The following is a 21,433-nucleotide window of genomic DNA, read 5'->3' as shown; positions in this document are numbered from 1 at the left end:
GGAGGTTGCACAATTGGAATCTGGACTCATTCATCCTTTCAATAAACATTTATTGAGCACCTACTGTGTGTCAGGCACTGTGGCTAGGTGCTGGGGATACATCACTGACTAGCACACAGCCCCTGTCCTGGAGGAGCTCACAGTCTATTGGAGGGGAAACATACATAAACACAATTAAAGAACTACATACATTGTGCTACAATAAGAGGTATATACAAAGTGCTGTGGAAGTCAGGAGGAGGGAAACACTTATCAGTCGCTGGGAGGTGTGGATCATCACTTGACTCCTGACTCCATTAGGCCATCACAAAAGCAGGGGTATTGCTGCCACCTGACTCTGGTTAAAGTAAATCTGTCTCCTGAGGTTCTCCTCCAGCCTCTTCCATAACTCTTGTCAGCAAGGGTTAGTTAACAGGTAGGCTAGTTTAACACTTTGAGTAGGAAAGAAACCAGACAGGGAGGTGTCTTTAGGATCAGAGGATGTTCAAAGCAATACAAATCTTGAGTGTTAAGATAGGGGATGGGGTGTACTGTAGAGGCACTGAGACAGGAATGGCAGGCCCAGGGCAGTGAAGCACCTGGGGTAACTATTTGAGGAGAGGGGAGGAGAGCTACCCCTAAATTTGGTACCCATCTTTCATCAGATCAATCAGTGACTATGACTAGTCACTGATACTCATCTGCTTTATAGTGTGCCCAGTTTTGTGGGTGCCACAGTGATGCCTATCCCTCAGGAGCTAAGTCACACAGGAGACTAAATAGGTCCGGATCTAAACTTCAGGCTTATGTAACAGTTTGTGATTACGATAGAGATGCCACAGGCTGTTTATCATTGCCTGCAAGTGGCAGTTACAAGTTTAAGAATTAAACTTAAGCTGGGCTTCCACCGAATTCACTCTTGAGACAATTTTTAGTTGTTAGTGAGGACAGAGAACATTTTGGTTGAACAGAACCCAAGAAAGAAAAAGCATAGGTGGGAATTTACGACAGTAACAAGTTCAAAGACCATGGAATTCTTTAGGAGTAGTACCTTGGCGTGCGGTGGGGAGTATTAGACAAGACCCAATAGTGAAGGGCCACACTTGAGCATTGTTTCCTGGAGGAGCTGATACCAAACTTTGGTTCTGTCTAGAATTACTGCCCACAGCTCTCCAAGTGCTCCCCAATTCCTGCAAAACACCCTGGACCATGTCATATTTAAGAAACTAAAGGGTTAATGCTAAACCTCTAGAAAAGCCTGGAGGATGCGTATTTTAAATACTGGCCCTACCTGCAGGCAAGGACTCATTGAAGGCCTTTTGGCAGAAGGACAGAATAAGTGACCTGCAAGATGGGAAGTGCTGGACAGGAAGGGGGGAGGTGAGCAGCATGAGCTGGGCTGGAGGCTCTGAAATGAAGACAGGCCAGATGTCAGGAGATGAGGGAGAGGGACAGGGTCAAGTGCAGGTAGCCATAGGACAGCTCGGAGAATTCCAGTCTAGAAGGTCAGGAAGCAGCTAACTAGAGCGTGGGCCAGGGATTTAGAAAAGTAGGCTCTGGATTCAATAACTCATTTCAAAGAACTGGCCCATGACAATGGTGGGACCCCAGGAGAACACCCACATATAAAGAGATGATGAGAAGCCCACACAGAAACAGAAAGCACAATAGGTATAGAAGTGCTATGAAAAGTGTTGATGGCCTTAAGATAATTAATTTCCTTGGAGCTAGGAAGTGCATACAGATATTAGATTCCAGGTTGCTGTAGGATGATCTCAGCTCACAGTGTGCCTTTGTGCTCACTAAAACTGGTTGAGCTGGGGGTGTAGCACAATTGATGAGCATGCTTGTCTAGCCTGCACAAAGTCCTGGGTTTGATCCATAGAACAACACGAACTGGGCATGGTGGTACACGCCTGCAATTCTAGCACTCACAAAGTGGAGGAGGAAGAGAACCAGAATTCCAAGGTCATCTTCACGTACGTAGCAAGTTCGAAGCCAACAAGCTATATGAGATATTGTCTCAAAAAACTAAAACCCAAATATGACAGCAACAATAACAGCAACAACAAGGATGACCTTTTCTCAAGATGCTTATTTCCAACCACCGAGAGAGTGTCATCATAAGCTGATTTTATTAGCACAGATATTTCAGTGCCAATTGCTGGGAATGTAGCAAATGCACCTGCATAACCACAGATGCCCCCCCACCCCCGCAGGGAAGGAGCTAGAACAGTAGGAGAGAATGATGACCAGCCAGGGAGGTAGTTAGGTCAAGTGGGTGCTTTGGCACAAAGGACATAGCAAAGGTCCTGGAGCACTGGTTCACATTAACCAAATTTACCAGAGGCTAAAGTTGCTTCTGGGCCTCACATCTCTAAGCATTGCCCCTACACCTGGTAGGAGAGAGGCAAGCAGGTTCAAGGAAGGGAGAAGGAGGCCCTCGGCAGAGAGGCTGACTTTAAGAGAGATCAGAACCTTGTGCAGCAGGAACAGACAAGAAGCAGAGTCGAATTGTGCCGACAGGAGCTATGGGAACTCATGTGTACTAGCTCTTGTCTTCTTGGTGAACAGAGAATTGGGTTAGGTTTGATAGCTAGAAATGAAAAGCAATGGTCCACCTGAGAGGGAGAGGGCAGGATAGAGAGCACTATGTAGCTGGAGCTGGGTTGCCACGCCACTAGCCTCAGCAACTCGTGACAGGTGGAACATCTCAAACAGAATGAAGAAGGCACCTGAGACAGGGAATGGGGACCGCTGTGCCAAAAAAAGGTTACTGTCAAGCATAGGGATGATCGCACACACAGCCAAAGGTCTGGCCACAAACGTTCAGTTCATTCAGACCTGCCTAGGGACTTTATAATTGGGGCTGACTATAGGTAAGTGCTTTGGGGCAAAGTACTTCAGGTTCCAGCCTGATGGCAAGGTGACTATGGCAAACAATTGCTCCCAAGGCTAGGTATGCTTCTTTTCCATCCTGCTATGCTGTTAGCATATGTGGCCTCTTGTCCCTTAGCAATGTCCTCTCGGCATATGCGCCCATTGAAGCTCTCCTACCTAGACCTGTTCCATCTCCATGACATCTATCCAGACTGGGGACATTCAGCTGGTACTTTCTAGTCTCAGAATGGCATTGTGGCTATGAGAGGAGAGAGAGAGAGAGAGAGAGAGAGAGAGAGAGAGAGAGAGAGAGAGAGAGAGAGAGACAGACGAGATAGATAGATAGATAGATAGATAGATAGATAGATAGATAGATAGATGATAGATAGATAGATAGATAGATAGATAGATAGATAGATGATAGCACTTTCTCTTAAAACTGCCTCATGTCTGTGGCTGACCTAGGAATGGACGGACGGATACACACACACACACACACACACACACACACACACACACACACACTTGAAGAAAAGACCTGACATCTACATCCCATCCTCCTCAAAGAAATGAAGGCATAGACCTACAAGTGCACACAAATACACACGAAGATATTCACATATGGGATGGTAAGTTCCCTGTGTAGGGACTATAGATAACAAAGTATAACCAGGCTTGACTCTTCTCATGTGGCCTCTGACCAGCTCTGGCCACAAGGTGTTTCCTGGCTTGGGGCCCTCCCTCTATCAGCAAGTTATCCCATAATCCTTCCAAGAGCATAACAACTCCCCAGTGCTCTTGAAGGCCATGGCCTGATGTCAAGGGATACTTGAGCTGGACATAGTTGGATCATGGTGATGTCAAGACAGGCCTGGAGGACCTGGTATCAAATGTATCACACCCCACTAGATAAGGGCAGGTATTCTACCTACTTAAGTCCACATGAAAATGCTTCATAAACTTGCCTGGTAGGTCATACTTGTGATCCCTTTCTTTATATGTCATGAGGAGACTCCATCTTAATAAGGGAAGTGGGATTGAATGGGGAGAAAGGGGCGGGGGTTGGAGATGTGGTCAGCAGGCTCCCAGATGTGGTCACACTAGGCTCAGTTACAAGCATGGACCCTGAGCCTGATGAGAGCTCAAGTTCAGCCACTGGGGTTAGCCCAACAGTGGGGCGGCTGGGGGGAGATAAAGTCTGGTTCCCCACAAGGCTCAGGTTATGGGAACCCCTTGAAAGCACCGGACTCTGAAGTGGCTGAAGATGAGCCTGATCTCTCAGGAGCTCTCTCAGGGTCTCTTCAGGAACCAACAGCCCCTCCACGGGAGGCCCAGTCACCACACCCTGCACATATGAGGGGGACCTCAAGGGCCCCTCCTTTACCCCAGGCACTGATGTGCCACCGGAAGTCCTGATAAAGGCAGCAATGACAGTCCCAGGGGGCTGAGAGCTAGGCCCTGCTGAGCCAGCACTTATGACCTGGGATGGTACTGGGTTGCTTGAATGGTTAGCCCCAGCCAAAAGTTGAGGGAGGCCACTGAGGATCAATGGAGCCCCTTGGGTTGCCACCTGGTTCTCTTGGAAACTGGTGTTCAGGGGGAAGGAGGCCTGCAAAGTGAAGGTGTCCTTGAATGTTGACACCTGTGGAACACTCTGGAGAACGAGTTGAGTGGGAGCAGTAGTACTGGCAGGAGGCCCATTGGTCAGCACCGTAGTCAGCGGGATGGTCTGCAGAGTGACAGTGGAGCCCGGTCCCACAGGGGTTACTCCTAGGTGGATGTTACTGGGCACTGAAGAAGTACTGAGAAGAAACAGAAAACAGAGCTGGTTAAGGCAGGAAGCACCCTAGCTGGCTAAGAATGAGGGCACAAGAGGAATGGAGTTGTACATCAGTTGTGCCTCTATTACTCTAGGTAATATTTGTTAATTTGTAGAGATTATTCTAGAAGACTGATACTATTCAAACTTCAAAACCACCCATGAACTGAATAAGCATCATATAATATAATATAATACAATATAATATAATATAATATAATATAATATAATATAATATAATATAATATAATATTATGCATCAGTTTGAAGAAACTGAGGGACACAGTCCACAGCCCACAGAGCTAGTAAAGACTGGAGCAGGGACTTTGCATGCAAGCCTTATGAAACTTAAAGTGCATGTTCCTCTACATTCTATTCAACTGCTTCTCCTCCTCTGAAAAGTGTCCCCATGGCCCAAACCATGGGGTATAGACATAACCAAAAATCCAATCTTTTCAGAGAGAACTGTAGGCCCTTTAGCATCAAAGAAAGTGAGTGCTTTCCAAGAGACATGGAAGGCAGTTTTATGTCTGCAACGTACATACTCCGTTGTGAAGTAGAAGAGACTTAATGGCATGGGTCCAGATGTAGAAGCCCCAGATGGCTCCTGAGGACACACTCTGAAGTCACAAGACCAGTCATATCTTGTAGCAAAAGCCCCTCCCCCAAGTGAAGTGTTTGCTTTGGATTACTCTGCTATGTGACCCCAGGCAAGTCACCTCTCTCCCTTCCTCCCTCCCTCTCTCTCAAGATTTATTTTTAACTGCATTTTTTAAGATTAAAAATAACTTTGCTAATTTGTGTGTGTGTGTGTGCCATACCCAGTGAGACCAGAAGAGGGTGCTAGCTCCTCTGGACTGGTTACAGGCGGTTATGAGCTACCCAATTTATGTCCGGGAACCAAACCTGGGTCCTCTGCAAGAGAAGTTTACACTCTTAACCATTGAACCCTCTCTCAGCCCCATCATTCCTCTCCTGACCAGTAAGTGCCCTGCTTGCGTCTCAGGGAGTTCTGTGAAGATCTGGCAAAAACTGGAAACACAGCAGAGCTTTCCAGGAAGGTGACAACTGACCCCTTACACCCAACATAAAGGGACTAAAGAAAGACTCCAATTACTTTGATGCCCTTACCTCACAGTTTTGGTAAGCTTGGCCTGGCTCTGTAGTGGAGAGACAAGCATGGTGGAGGTAGTGGGGACCTCCTCATCCACAGACAGTCCTAACTCCAGACTTGCAGATGGCTGGAGACCAGTATGTTGAACCTTTGGCTTCTCCCAGGAAGTGCTATCCTTGTCGTGGGGGGAGGTTCTGGTTAAGACCCTGGAGCTGGCTCTCCGGATGGTGCTGGTAGAGGGTGTGGAAGAAGTAGAAGCCTGGGGAGGGGCTTCAGGTGTCTCAGTGCTCTCCTCCTCATCTTCAATCACCACCAAGTCTTTAGGCATCTCCTTAAACTGGTATACCAGCCTCTGCCCTTCTACTTTGGCCAGGATTCCTCTTTGGTAGTAATATCTGGAAGGCCAAAAAGTGGATTGGTGAGCTTACCAGAGTTGAATAAGGAGGCCCTGTCTCTACATCTGTCCATGCTAGTCTCTAGAGCAGGACAAGCATGGGATTCAGGCAGGCTGGGGAGGAGCAGTCCAAGAGTGGGGTAGGGAGGAATCTTGTACATAATGACATTTTACAAAATTTTCCAGTCTAACACATGTACAAAAAGGGGTCTTGAGTGCCAACCCCAATACTGTTTTGGGGCTGAGGACAGTGAGTGAAGAGGGGGAAGGAGCGAAGGGATGGGTGATAGAAGTTCGACAGCTCCCTGGCCTGACAACCCATCTGGGACAACTCAAGGCCATCTCTGGCTTCCACAATGTGAGGAGATTGGGTGTGTGTGGAGCTAAATACCCTTTTCAATACAGAGATACAAGGATTTCTGAAGAAGAAAATGGGAACGTTAGATCCACATCCTAGAGGGGACTGGGCAGGCCTTCCTTCAAATGGAAGAGCCTCCTTGGGCATAGGAAGATCTTGGTAATCCCTCAGGGCATGAATTCTATGTTTCCACAACTCCTACCTTAGAGCCCGCCCCATGGTCTCATAGTTCATGTCAGGTTTGTTTTTCTGCTTGCCCCACAGCTTGGACACAGCCTTGGAATCCACCAACTTGAAGATGCCTTTCTCTCGCTGGGTCCACTTGATGTACTTGGGGCAGGTGTTTCTGTCTTGTAGAAGGGCCAGAAGGAACTCCCACAGATAAATGGTACTGCCTGCAGAGGGGTAGGCAGTTAGGGGCAGCTCAGGACTCTGAAATTAAAGGGCAGCCTGCTCACCTCACCTGAGCCCCAGCCATACCTTTGCCATCCTTGGATTTCTTCCGTATGGGAATGCTGGGGTCAGTGACAGGTGAGGTACTTCGGTTGTTCTTTGTCTTTCGGCCTGTGAGAAGAAAGTGGGTAAGCAGAAAGCTGAGTTCAAAGTTATCTGGGCAAGCTGGCTATGACAGGACCAACCACCCCTGGCAAGTCAGGTCACTAAGGCAGGAGGTCCAACCCTTCCCCACAGCCACAGGGAACAGGCATCTGCACCATCCATTTCAGTCTCTAAAGGGAACCCCACATCAAGGCTACCACATAGGAAGATACAAGGTTTGCAAAAGTACCTTTAGAAAAAAACCAGGGCAGACATTCCTGACCTAACTTTTCGAATGGAAGACAGCCTACAGGTGTTTTTGTGGTGCAGGCCAGTGTAGTACAGAGAGATGAATAGGCGTACTGATGCAATATCAAGCAGCCATCCCCCAAGTAAATCAATAACACAGGGGCTTGGGAAAGCCCAAAGTCCTTGCATAGATGGCCTGTTTCATAAGTGCAATAGAAGCTAGATAAGCATACGGCATGACTCATTTTTATAAGTGAAGGTCCCCGAAGTCCAGGAACTAGCCCAGAGGCTAGGCCTGGTGTCCCAACACCCAATCTAGGATCCAATCAACTGAAACTACTGGCATTGCTTAGAGGAGTTTATGAACGTGCTAAACAGATAGGAGCTGCAGGAGAAAGGCCAGGCTTTGGAATGAAAACCTAGTGAATCCAAGACTTACAAAACAGTGACCTTTAATTCATCCCTGCTGGACCAAAGTGATAGCCTCTTAAGGCATCTGTGAGCCTCAAGCCACTAAGTCCTTGGGCCTCCCAGTCCCCCAAAACTTCCTCCAGCAAAGAAGACTCCCAAAGCCTTACTTCTCTTCCTTGACTTCCCGATCTTCTTAGGACTTTCCTCTCTGGAGACCCTCTCCTCCAGAGACTGTTCCTTCTGGTCACCAGTATCGCTTGTCTTTGGGTCTTCAGGTTCAGTGGCAGAAAACAGGAAGTTGGGCAGACTGATGGCCTGTACAGAGTCTGAGTCTGGAAGTATTTCAGGTGTGCTGACTGCAAGAAGAAAGGGTCGTGGTGAGCAAAGCCAAGGGCAAAGATAGCCCACCCCCCCCTTATCTCTAGTGCTGTGGCTCCAGAGCAAAGTGGTCAGCATGGGGGATGGTGGGGATGTCATTCTCTGTAGCCCCAGACATAGGATACACCTAAAGCTATCTTGGGGGTCTTGCCCCATGAAATGAGGAAACATTTGCAGAGCTGTAGACATTGATCAACCCCAATCACAATGGCTACAATTACTGCTGACTGCCAGTAGTGGGGAAGGTCTAGGTTGCATTCAGATAAAGGATTTGAATGTCCACTCAATGACAACTCAAAAGGACTTCAGAAATCATTAAGCCTAATTTCTCTGCTTTCCTGATAAGGAAACTAAGAAATGGCAAGTCATGTGCCATGGTCATTATTTGTTGAATCCTGGCTCAATATTAGTGAGAGGCAAGGGAAGAAATTTCTTTTAGCCTCAGAGATTTTTTTGTCTTCAATTATGTCATAGTACCCACCTTGGGCAAGGGCAATCGAGTGGGGGGGCACTCTTTTGAAGCATTAGAGTACCTTCTGGAGAAGGAGCTGAAAGGTGCTACCTGGGAGGTTTTCTAAGGATCTATGGGCCATGGAAGACCAATAGGCATCTGTGGCCTCTTAGAATTTGGCCTTCAAGAACAGGCAACAAGGGCTGTGAGAGGGTTTGATAGGTAAGGCACTTGCTGCCAAGTCTTATGACCTGAGTTCGATCCCCAGGACCAACACGATGGGAGGAGAGAATCAACTCCTAAAAGTTGTCTTTTGACCTCCACATACGATATGGCATATGCACACCCACACACCCACACACAAAGTATAATTTAAATTTTAATAAAAATATTTTAAAAGAACAGGTAAGCCGGGCGGTGGTGGCGCACACCTTTAATCCCAGCACTCGGGAGGCAGAGGCAGGCGGATCTCTGTGAGTTCGAGACCAGCCTGGTCTACAAGAGCTAGTTCTAGGACAGGCTCCAAAACCACAGAGAAACCCTGTCTCGAAAAACCAAAAAAAAAAAAAAAAAAGAAAAAAGAAAAAAGAAAAGAACAGGTAATGGATTATTCATTCAGTTTTATCAGATGTAAAGAACTCTAAAGATGGCCATGATAGCTGCTCAACAATGTGAAATCACTTACCACTGCTGAGTTGTACCCTTCAAGTTGACTAAGTTTTGTTGTATGTATATTTGCCAAAAAATTGGTGAAATAACACCAACATTTTCCTGGCCATCTTTCCCTTGTCTCTAGTGCCTTCCTGACCCTCTCTTGTCAGTCCAGGCTGGAATTTCTTCCCATGTATATTGATAGATGCAAGTACCTAGACCTAATGGACATGTTTCTGAAAATCCAATGTATGTATGCGAAGTGGAATATTTTGTCCCCTTGAATTTAGGTACTCGAGTTCAAACTTACAGATCTGCTTCTCATCCAGGACTTCATTGGGAGATTCCACATTGAATAGGACTTCAGTAGATGACACATTTTGTGAGGTGGACTCATTGTCATCTGGTTCCAAGTTCCATGGGGTGGGGGTAGAAAGGATAGTTCTGTCAGGCTTCAGAACAGTTATAATGAGGGCCAACCCAAGAAGGGACTCTGTGGTACAGCTGGGCAGACACCAGAGTCTCTCCCACCCAATCCCCCTCCCCAACCTGGTTTCCATTCTTTGTGCCACCCCACCTGAGGAGTGTATAAATGGATTGAGATGTCTTCCCCGTCTTTTGTGGGAAGCCTTGCCTATTATGTGGGGTTACTAGCAGCCACAGTGACCTGCTGTTCCCTAAACGCAGAAGTCCTCTCTCCACCATATACCTTCCCTGACCACAAAAAGAACAAACCTGCCAGCAAAATACCGCCTTCTAGGATCTGATCCTGTGTCATGCACAAGGTCCTGTCCCTTATGATGCCATTGTGGACATCATCCAGATCCAGTCCTGAGTATAGATGCAGTAATTCAGGATAGGGGACCTGCTCCACAATCACAGCTGGGAACACTGAAGGGTCTTCCAGCTATGGAGAAGAAAAAGTTGTGGGTCAAGGCTCATCCATTTCTTCCAAGAAGCCCACCCTACCAGACATCAAGACCCACCTCACTAGGTGATGTTTCTTTTAATTACGCTTTTTATTTTGTTCTTTTTAGAGGTGGGGTATTATCACAGCATTTGTGTGGTGGTGGTCAGAGATCAACTTTCTGGAGTTGGTTCTTTTCTTCCATCATGTGGGTCATTAGGCTTTGCAGCAGGCACCTTTAATTACTAAGCCATCTTGCCAGCCCCCTAGGTTATGCTTTAAGTGGGATGTTGATTAATAGAGATGACAGCTCTGTAGGACCTGCACTCAGTCAAGTATTTTGTGTATGTTCAGTACAGGCCTTGTATATGCAAAACATGCATGCACTTTACCATTGATCTGTAGCCCCAACCTAGGCAAACATTTTTTTTTTGATTTGTTGGGTTAGTTAGTCCATGGTCTGAGGTTAGAGCTGAGTCTATGAGAAGAGTCACTTGATAGCAAGGGTGAGGGGGCTCAATGCACAACTACTTGGCAAGTACTCTAAAGCAATATGTGACTAGTGGTCCTATATTGCACTACACAGATATAGAACATTTCTAGCAATCCATAAATTTGGATTGGATTGCACTGATCCAGAGCCAGATTATCTGGATTTTAAACTGTCTGTTATTTCCTAGCACCATGACTCTAGGAAAGTTTCCTAATCTTTCTGTGTGTCAACGGCCTTATTTATAAAACCCATATTATTGATCCCATAGATAGTTTAGACAGATCAGTAAACATAATGCAGTCACAACAGGCCCTGACATTGAATAAGTTACATTAGTTATCTTATACATTAGGAGCTTCTAGGAAACAAATGTTTTGTTTCTTTAAAAATTTTCAGTGTTTTACCTACATGTATCTAGGTGTACCATGTGAGTGTTTGGTATTCACAGAAGTCAGAAGAGAGTTGCTTGGAACTGAAGTTACAGACAGCAGTTGTGCCCTGCCAGATGTGGGTGCTAAGAACCTAACCTGGGTCTTCTGCAAGAGCAACAAGTGCTCTTAACTGCTGAACCACCTCTTCAGTCCCATGTATTGTTGCTTAACCTAAGTATATTCATTATCTATCTGTCTATCTATCTATCTATCTATCTATCTATCTATCTATCTATCTATCTATCTATGAGTTATGAGATCCTTTCTATTTCTGACATCTATCTATCTATCTATCTATCTATCTATCTATCTATCTATCAGTTATTAGATTCTTTCTATTTCTGATATTTAACTGTAAAGATTGTTGTCTGTTGAGTAAAAGGCAGATGAAAATGCAAAAGCATGGGGAGGAGACTGCCCCGTGGGGAAGCTAAGAAGCTGGTATTCTGAAGGGAAGATTTCAGAGCGGGGGACACCCTAAGAGTTATAGCTGAAAGCTGTGAAAGATGAGAGATTGGGGGGAAGAGATGACAGAGGGAAGGAGGGAGGCAGGAGGAATAGAAGGAAGCAGAGAGCAAGGAAGAAGTGGAGAAAGGGAGAGAGAAAGTGATTAATTTTTTTGAGATCTCAGAGGTAGATAAGAACAGTTATATGAGAGGATAGCAGTTACCTGGGCAAGGGAATAAAAATAGCAGATGTAGAGATGAATGGGAGAAAATAGGGCAACTGAGGGAAGCCTTGGCTTTGAGTTTCTCTCAATTGGACCAGAGGCTGTCCAATGCTGAGGAAAGGCTGTCCAGCACTGAGGGTAGAGGGGTGCTTGGAGTACAAAGAATAGGAATAGCTGTTGGCAGAGCTGGAAAGAAAGGAACGATGAAAAGTTGCACTGAGAATCCAGATAATGTTTAACTTTTCTTCCCTTCTTGTTTGATGCCTTCCACGAGACTGCATACCCCAGAACAGACAACAAAGCTGAATTATTTTGTTCAAGACCCAGAGGTCAGAAAGTACAATGTGCTCAAAGTTCACTAGAGGGCAGTCTTTGGTTAGCCCAGTAAGAGTTTCCTACCCTCCCATAGACAGAGAGCATGGGACTCCCTCAGAGCTTTGGAAATATTCAGCTAGATCTTCTCTTGGATAAGATTTGGGATTCAGCAGCTAGATAGGGCAGGGGAAAGACTTTGACAGGTGACATTGTGTCCCAACTGAGATTAAAACCCAGCATTTTTTCTTTCGATTCTCCCTTTCTTTTTTCCTCATCTTTCTCCTTGTTAAAGAGCTGAGTAAGTATAATATCTAGCAACACAGAAAGTGCATCCTCTTGGCTCCAGTGCACAAGGGACAAAGCAATGGGAACCAGAATACCAGGATCCTATCCTATTTTCCATCTTCCTCCTGCCCAAAGAGCCCATCTCTGTCATATCCTAAATCCTCAGCCTGAGAAGACATTTATGGGTGAGCCCACCAACTTGTCTAGAACCATGCATCTGAAGATATTATGGTGTAAGTCCAGCTGGCAGTGTCCTCTTTGCCATGTATTTGTCCTAGCAGTTTTCTTACTATGACATTGGGGCTGAAGGAAAGTAGCAGACACCCTACATGATGTTCAGTAGTATGTAAGTGTCCACTTAGTCCCATTTACCAGTTGACTCACAGCTCAGCCAGTTGGCCTAATAATTACTTGGCCAGCACAGTGACTGCCCCTGCTATAATGGCATGAAGTAATGAGCTTCCTGAGTGACCATTCAGTGACACCTAAAAGTAGCTGGTGCACAGGCTGGCTGGCAGACGGACCCAGTGCTCTAATATAGCAGGTGCCTGATTGGTATTTGCTGACTAGTTAGCTATCAATCCCCCTGGACTCACAGGCTGGCTGTTTGTGTGTCTGTGTCCCCCTAGTTGCCCATATTGGCTGATTGCGTTTTATTCCCAGAGGCCATACCTGGTGGATGTCATCCATCCCGTTGCTTGCAAACTCAAATACCAAATCACTGGGCTGCAGGGCAATAGCCATACTGGCTTCTGCCAGAGCTGACAGTGACACTCCCCCGGCTCCCTGGAGCTGCGGTGGTTTCTTTATGAAGAGATGTTATTCAGGTACTTTAGGATAAATGTAGTGCCTTCTCTGAGCCTCCGTGGAGGATATCCAGAGTTGGAGTGGGTGTGGCCTAAGCCAGGCTCAAAACTGCATGCTGGGCTAAGCCAACCTCAAGAGCAACCTAAGGAGAAGGGAGACATGGAGACAGTGAGTAAGACAACTTCCTTGAGCTCTGTGGCCAGATTAGCTGGTGACTGGAGAGGATCTGCTGTGCCTGGACAGACTTCCAGCAGAGCAACAGTAGAAACGACCTGGCCTGGCACAAGGCAGTAGCAGGAAAAACTCCATTAACTATCCTAGCTTGAGAAAGACTCATGTAGGTGTGGGTGTGAGAGAACCAGGGAGCTCAAGGGCTCAGTTTACCTTAGAAGTGAGGACCAGCTGGCTCAAAGATGTCTGCAGAGGAGGAAATGTCTCATTTGGGGTAGGGAGAGGAGGAGTGTCATGGCTGGTAGGTCATATGCCTTGTATGCTCATTAGCAACCCTACCCCCACTGCCCACCACAGGGTGGCCTCCGTGCTGTGCTGTCTGTGGGTTTGCACTCTTGCCTTAGCTTTGCTTTCAGTTTCAAGACTGAACTGTCACCCAGGGAACTTGTGAGGAGAGCCCTGGCTGGGGGAGGGGCCAGCAGAACCTTCCTCATCCTCTATGGCTGGCCCAGCCCCCATATTCCAGGAAATCTCAGTATGCTGAAGTCTCTCCCCAGTGCCTCTTAAGCTAGCAAGGCATTACAGCTGCCTGTCGCTTCCCCTGCATCTACTCCTCCTGTTAGAGCCTCAGGGTGCTTCTAGCATGATCACACCCATGGCCAACTCCCAAAGACCTGATCTCCACAGACTCCCTCCGACAGCCTGTTCTGCTCTTCCACTAGGAACACATCGGCCTTTGCACTTATCCAGGTACCAGGTCTTTTGCCCTTTGGGTTCTTTTCAGTGTGTGTTGTGTTTGCAATGTGTGGATAACTACACGCAGGCTGATTCAACCACTGGAACCAGAACACAGGTTATCCACAAGAGCACACAACCCAACTCCTTACTCCTATGTTAGTAGTGCCAGGGCGGCAAAACCTTATCCTGACTGGGAAATGAATGAGGAACAGATGGGGGGAGCAAAGGGGGTGCCACAAGTGACCTCTCTGATGACCGCTAGCTCTCCTCCACAGGAGACACCCAAGCCTCTCCCACTTCCTTTCCGTTAGCCCACAGGGCTAGCCCCACCCAGTCTCCGCCCCCACACCTTTCCACCTACTCCATCAAACAGCCTGGAGAAGTTGCTCAGTTCAGTTTTACCCATCAGAGTAGAGTTTCCTTTGGATGGAAGAGAGAACTCTCTGTTAGGTCCATCCCCAGTGGAACTGTGGGGATGGGAGAGTGGGGCTGGTGGTGACAATAGCCTTATTCTGGTTCCATAGTTCCACCTTTCCCCACTCAAACCTGTATATGACCCTATTCCTCAGTGACTGCAAGACCTTGCAGTACCATTTGTGTCTGGCTCCCCTAGTCTAAGTTCCCTCAAGAGCTGCATCCCAATGCTCCTGCCCTCCCACAGGCCAGTCTCTCTGCCCTTAGGAAACATTCTCATAATAATCAAATGGAGGCTATCACTTTCATCTAAGCCCACTTTGTCTTAGCATGAAACTTGTGAGGCAATCTCTGCTCCTGCCCCGGGTCACTCACTGGGGCCCTTCCTTTCAGGTTTGTTTGTCTTCTTGTTTTCTCTTCCTAAACCAGCATTTCATTTTCAAAAGTTTTGCTGGTGCTATTTGCATTTCCCTACCTTCCCTATTAGATACTGACTTGTGTTTGGTTTATGGAATAAATGCAAGAAAAAAGGAGCAGTGATGGGCGTGGTAGCTCATGCTCATAGCCCCAGTATTTGAGAGGCTGCGGTGGATAGATCACTGTGGTTTCAAGACTAGCATGGGTTATAAAAACCAGGTTTGGGAGATAGCCCAGTCTTTAAAGTACTTTCCATGAAAGCATGAACACCTGAATTCAATGAAAAAAAGCCAGGCACGAGAGAGCATGCTTATAATCCTAGGGCTCAGGCAATATGGCAGGCAGATTTCTGGGACCTGCAGGTAGCCTATTCTGTGAACATTAGGGTAATGAGAGTCCTTCCTCTCAAACAAATACCAAGGAGGACAGACAATTCCTGAGAGGCTGACCTCTGGGCCTCCATAGGTATGATATACACACATGTGGGTTAGCATAGTACATACCTGCACCCACATGAACACACTGCCCCTATACCCCCACACACAAAACCAAAACAAGAAAAATAAATAAATAAATAAATGTAAAAAAGAAAGGAACAAAAGAAAGAACCAATGAGTGAATGAATGGTACTGGCCTGCGAGCATCCACTGTATATTTTTGAAGCTGTATATTAGTAAATGTACACTGACTACAGTTAAGGAGAAACGTACAAACTCAGAGGTTAAATTGATATTATTTTTTGCATTTCTAATTACAGAGGTGTCTGTCTGCTGTGAGTGTGCAAACAGACCACAGGTATATATGCTTATTCGGGGTGTGTGCATGTGTGCCAAGTATGAGGACATATGCGTGAGAGCCTCTGTGTGTCAAAGGGCTGCTCTGGTCTGGCCAGCTTGCAAAGCCACAAACTCAATCGTAGGTTCCTCCTCCTGCTCCTTCAGGGCAGGTAGCCTGAGCTGCCTGAGTGAGAATGACAAGCCCAAGCGAATGCTGTGGAGAAGATAGGGGAGGGCTGGGCAGGCCAGGCTTCTGCTGGTCAACAAGGATGTTTGACTGTGTGCTTCCCAGGGAAAAAGAGCCAACCCTAGCATAGGTATGGGGCCTACGGGCCCTCGAGTGAGTGATTCCCAGTCGTAGGTCCACTCTGCTAAGGAAGTGTGGAGGAGGAAAGGGCTCCCAGAGCACTGTGTTGGATTGCAAGGAACCTTTAACCATCAACGTAGGTAGAAAGCTGAAACAAGTTTGAAATGAGAATGGTAATTCCAGTAGCATTCTTTTATGTACCTTCATGTTCAAGTATCTAAACTCCTATCTAGTGCTGGAAGATCTTAGAAAACCATCTCTGGTGATCTGGTTCTGCCTGAAGCTAAGGACTGTGTGTGGCTGTGGTGGTGATGGTGGCGGGGGCAAGGCTAAGAAACCAACCATGGAACTTTTCAGTCCAGAAATTCCCCCTCCCCCTTCAAAAGTTTGAGGATTTGAAAGTGAGAGGGAGAGAAAGGCTCATTTGCATATTCACTCACTCACCCCCCCCCCCCCCAGTGCCTCAAAATAACCTCCCTCTCCCAGGAACTTGAAACCAAAGAAGCCACCACCCCAGAAGGCACACCCTATTAGAGGTAGGTGAGAAAGACATGAAGGTTCTTCTGTCCAGGGTCCTCTCACAGCCCTTTGGCTAGGCCACAGCTTCAGTGGCCTGTAATCCTCCTGGACACTGCTTTACTAGTGAGTGGAGGTCAGAAGACACAAATGGCTCCAGGCAAAGTCCATTCCCAAATCTATCTTACTGGAGTGGGAAATGATGCCTGGTTGATACACTGAAGTCTGATGTGCATTGCCAAGAGTGTGTACCACAAGAGGGAGCAAAAAGGCCAGGGCGCCTGTAAACACACACACCTTTGGCTCTGACGGTCCAACTGCACTTCAAAACCAAGGGGCATAGAAGTGGTTTAGGATGATGGTGCATCACCATAACTAGGCCCCTTTTAGAGGTACAGATACTTCCTTTCTGGGACTGTCACTGAAACACATTAAGCGGCCTCCAGCGCCCACCCGTCTAGGCCTCCCCCACAAGGGGCAGCTTTGAGGTGAAAGCCACGTCCACAATCGCTACCAAGGGAGTTTAAATCTAGGTTTGATCAGCTGAGTCAATGGCTCTCAGAATTGCTGGTAATACCCATGGCATTTTCACACATGCCAAGAAACATGGGGGCCAGATGGTCAGCTGGGCCACACAGCACAATTCTCCTCCAGTTCCTCATCCTCTCAGAGCCAACTGTCACTCCTGAAATACCTCATTCTCCATGAAACCTTTCTGGAATTCTTTGGAAAGGAAATGACAATTTCCTTCATGTCATTTCCCACTCCTTCACCGCCCCTCCCCCAACAGCCACAAACAAAATGGAAGCTGCCCCAGGAACAGAACAGCTGTCCCCTCTACGTAAAAAACAGCCTTTCCTCTGGTTAAGTGCGGAGGAGATTGCGCCTGCCTTACCATGTGACCAGTAGCTTGTATTTAAGTGCCAGAGGGCCAGAGTCAGGAATCAAGTGTGCAGTCCTGAACAGAGCAGAACTAAGCCATCTACAGAACTCAAACCCACAACCTTGTCCCAATTAGGGCTGCACTCCAATCAGCCAATTGAATCCTTTTTCTTGAGCAAGTGCCCAGAAAAGTGGCTCCAGCCACAGCTATGTTGTCAGCTCCTTCTCCTTTGTCCCTTTCTGTCTACTGCCACCTTCACTAGGGATGAAATCAGGAAGGGGGAGGAGGGAAAAGAAAGGTTTTGCAAGGTTGGTGTTTCTCTACGTTTATTTGCAAAAAAATCCAGGTTCCTAAACTGGGTATGGTTGGGCATGCAATTAATCCCCATACTTAGGAGGTTGAGACTTGAGGACCCTGAGTATAAAGCCAGCCTGGGTTATATAGCAAGACCTCTGCCTTAAAAAAAACAAAAACAAACAAAAAACAAAAAAACAAGGACTGGAGATACAGTTCAGTTGGTGGACTGTTTGCCTAGCATGCAAACTGGGTAAAAGTGGGCACAGTGAGACACACCTTTAATACCAGCACTTGGGAAGCAGGGGTAGGTGGATCTCCAGACCAGCCAGGTCTACACAGTGATTTCCAGGCCAGGGGAAAAAAAGCTGGGGTTACAATTCCCAGCACTGCATAAAAACAGGCACGTTGACACTTGTTATGCCTGCACAGGGGAGGTTGAAATAGGAAGATCAAGGTCTAGGTTACACAGCACATTGAGGCCACCCCGTGCTAGACCCTGTCTCAAAAAACCAAACCAAAAACCTTCCCCAAACAAAAAACAATCAATAAAAAAAAATAAAGGAGAGACATATTAAAAACAAAACAAGAAAACCCAAGGAGGAAATAAGTCTGAAAACCAGAAAACAGTTACATAGAGCATAAGTTTCAGGTGACCTCCAGAGGGCACGGGTGTCAGGCCCACTATTATGCCCCCCCACCCCCATCCCAGGGTTATGGGAGCTGGAGAGTTCCAGTTGATAGCTGAGAAGAAACTCCTCTCCTGGGTTCGGGGCCCTTAGGGGTGGAGTGCTCTGTCCCCCACCAGCGTCACCCCGCCCAGCACTTTGGGTTGTGGTTATGTAGCAAGAAAAGCACTACAGAAGCCCTAATATAGGAGAGGAAGGGGAGAGGCAGGGGGAGGAGGGGGGGTGACAAAAAGAACCAATTTCCTCAGTCACTGGGAGAAAGCTCACTGAGCACCCTCTGGAGGGGCCTGGGGCCACCACATCCTCAGGGAAAAAGGCAATGGTGGGAAACCAGACTGCAGGAAGGGAGCAAAGCTAAGTGGGGGTAGCTACTGAACTCCAGAGCTATCAATGTGTTGCCAGTTACAGCCTAGAAGTGGCAATAGAGGTCCCTTCAGATTCTAAGAACACGGCCTTTCAGGTAGAAAACCTAGTTCCGCCTTGGAATTTAGGGACGTCACTACCCTGTGGAAAATGGGCCTACCTAACTACTCCTAAGTAAGGGCTGCTGCCAAGGGCTAAATGAGCTAATGTAGGCAAAAGCTCCCTAGTTTGTCCCAAACAGCAGATGTCATTTTATTTTTTTCCCTTTTTTTTCTTTGGGACAGGACTTCTCTGTGTAACAGCCCTGGCTGTCCTAGAACTCGCTCTATAGACCAACTGGCCTTGAACTCACAGAGATCTACCTGTCTCTGCCTCCCAAGTGCGGGGATTAAACTAGTGCATCAACACCACCCAGTTCTTTTGAATTTTTGAGGTATCTATGTTTAGCCCAGACTGGCATCTTACTCAAACAAATGCCCCTGCTTCAGCTTTCTGAGTACTAGGATTACAGGCATGGGCTACCATACCTGGCTCTGAACGCATTTTTCAATTTCCTGGTCTGATTTATTATTTGTGGGTCTTGGTAATTTTGCTTCTTAAGTATTCAGGATGTTTTACCTAGATGGAGAGGAAGAAAGGGAAATGGACATAGAGGGATGAAATGAAGGCCGAGGGGCCACAACCAACACTTACTAAATTCATGGAAGAGCCAGGCACAGTGACACACCTACCTGTGGTCCCTGATACTTGGGAAGCTGAGGCAGGAAGATCTATCTGAGTTGCGGAGTTCAGAAAACATTAGCAAGACCTTGCTACCCCCAAATAAAAAATAATAAATGAACTTTATGGTTGAGCTGGGTGGTGGTGGTACATGCCTTTTAATCCCTGCACTCAGGAAACAGAGGCAGGCAGATTTCTGAGTTCTAGGACAGTCAGGGCTACACAGAGAAACCCTATCTAAAAAACAAAGAAAGAAAAAATATGGTTGAGAAAAGTGTGTAGTTTGTCCTGGGAGAAAAGGAGGGATTGGTTGGGAGGACTGGTTTGGAGTTGAGTGAGTCGACAAGATCTAGATCCAGACAGTGGAATGTGAACTTAATATAGAGAGCAACTGGGAGGGCCTGCTGAACCCTGAAGAAAGGCAGAGCATGGGAAAGCAATTCCTTAGGAAAAGTAATTTTGTCTTGTTATAAAAGAGCCCCTGAGTGGGGGAGATGGAGCTGGCCAGGCAGGGAAGCTGAAATGGATACCACAGCTACTTCAAAGGAAAAGAGTAACAGATTGAGGTGCAATACATAGCTATGGAGACCCCAAGATGTATAGTCTGTTGTCCATGGAACAGCGTTAAAAGATATGGGTCAGGGAGATGGCACAGTAGGATAAAACACTTGCCATGGAAGTCTGTTGATCCATGTTCCATTCAGAACTCATGGTGGAAGGAGAGAACTGACTTCCAAAATTGTCCTCTGACCTCTATACGTGTGTTGTAGCACATGCATGCCTATACATACATGCATACACAGTAATAATAACAACAGTGTTAAAAGCTACGGAGTGATCAGAGTAAGAAATAAGGTTGGACAAGGAATTCAGCCTGGATACTTTGAAGCAAGGATTATTCTGAAAAACACCAGTTAATGGGAGAAAAGATGCAGATGGACACGTTCAAAGCTACTGTCTTTTTGTTTGTTTTCTTGGCTTGGCTGTGGAGCCAAGGCTGCAAACTCACCATCCTCCTGTCCTTGTTTCCACTTATGCTAAAGTTTCACACCACCTCTCAGCGGCTACATTGTCTAGGCTAGGCCACAGGGAGGAAGGAACCTAGGCAGGTGTTCATTGGCTACAGGAATCACCTGACCTGCTGCAGAGCAGGCAACACAAGGTGGCAGGGTGTTGCAAATACTGAAGAAACAGAAGTTTAGTACACCATGCCCAGTCCCTAGCAAGTTCTGTTTGCTTCCATTGTTGGGGAGGGGGAAGGAGGTAGGAACAGAAGCATGGAGTAAAGACTAATTAAATTCATTAGTGGATTTTTTAGAAGCTGGGGTAATCTGTGACTCTGCACCGGCAGGATATTAAGTCAGATAACTTTTTATTGAAGGGGCAGTGTTCTTTGTCAAGGCCTCTGGCAGAGTGTGTCCTAGAAACTGATATGGAAGCTCCTTGCTTAGCTCTGGGCTCCTGACTAGGAGGGGCTATGGTGGCTAACCTTTCCAGGTGGGCCCTTCCTCTACTGGCCATCCAAAACAAAGGACAGAGTGCAGGGATCCAAGCACAAAGCCCCGTACATTAGATTCTCTACACAGAAGGGATGGTGCCTTTTTTTTGAGGCAGCCCAGTAGTGGTACCTGACTAGACCAGAGATTGGCAGCTTTGGCTCCAAAAGTTATGGAGAACTCTTACCCTGGGTTTTGCCTTTCACTTTCCCCACACACCCCATACACACTACTGAAGCATCTCCTGAAACCAAGAAGTTAAAAGATCACTCCTGTCTCTCTTTCCTGAGTTTCTGAGGGGCAGGGGCGTGCTTGCTCAAGTTCACACTGACTTAACCTTCCTCCTCTCCTCATCCTCTCTGTATCCTCAAAGCTAACCCTTTTGTCTGGTAAGAACAGTGGTGGCATCATTGGCAGAGTGGGGTGTTTAACTCCAGCACTCAGAGGCAGACGCAGACAGATCTCTGCGAGTTCAAGGCCAGCCTGGTTTAGATAGGGAGACCCTGTCTCAGAGTAGGAA

General features: G+C 46.9%; 1 protein-coding gene across 3 annotated transcripts in view; it reads right to left on the bottom strand.

Moving 5' to 3' along the window:
* Nucleotides 1–3,217: 3,217 nt before the first annotated feature.
* Nucleotides 3,218–21,433, bottom strand: part of LOC121441071 (ETS-related transcription factor Elf-4) — a 38,967-nt gene continuing 20,751 nt past the window's right edge. For all 3 annotated transcript variants that reach the window (XM_041642206.1, XM_041642205.1, XM_041642207.1), the window contains exons 2-9: nucleotides 12,995–13,271; nucleotides 9,957–10,128; nucleotides 9,532–9,624; nucleotides 7,909–8,097; nucleotides 7,025–7,108; nucleotides 6,747–6,939; nucleotides 5,810–6,187; nucleotides 3,218–4,661 (exon numbers count right to left, since the gene is read on the bottom strand). In XM_041642206.1, coding sequence (XP_041498140.1) covers nucleotides 3,854–4,661; nucleotides 5,810–6,187; nucleotides 6,747–6,939; nucleotides 7,025–7,108; nucleotides 7,909–8,097; nucleotides 9,532–9,624; nucleotides 9,957–10,128; nucleotides 12,995–13,066 — 1,989 coding nt within the window. In that variant the 5' untranslated portion in view covers nucleotides 13,067–13,271 and the 3' untranslated portion in view covers nucleotides 3,218–3,853. The remainder of the gene's footprint in view (nucleotides 4,662–5,809; nucleotides 6,188–6,746; nucleotides 6,940–7,024; nucleotides 7,109–7,908; nucleotides 8,098–9,531; nucleotides 9,625–9,956; nucleotides 10,129–12,994; nucleotides 13,272–21,433) is intronic.

The sequence above is a fragment of the Microtus oregoni genome, unplaced genomic scaffold (assembly GCF_018167655.1).
Source record: "Microtus oregoni isolate MIOR12 unplaced genomic scaffold, Mior012 000073F_001, whole genome shotgun sequence".
NCBI lineage: Eukaryota > Metazoa > Chordata > Mammalia > Rodentia > Cricetidae > Microtus > Microtus oregoni.
The sequence above is the reverse complement of the archived record's forward strand: the minus strand, read 5'-3'. Positions and strand labels throughout refer to the sequence as shown.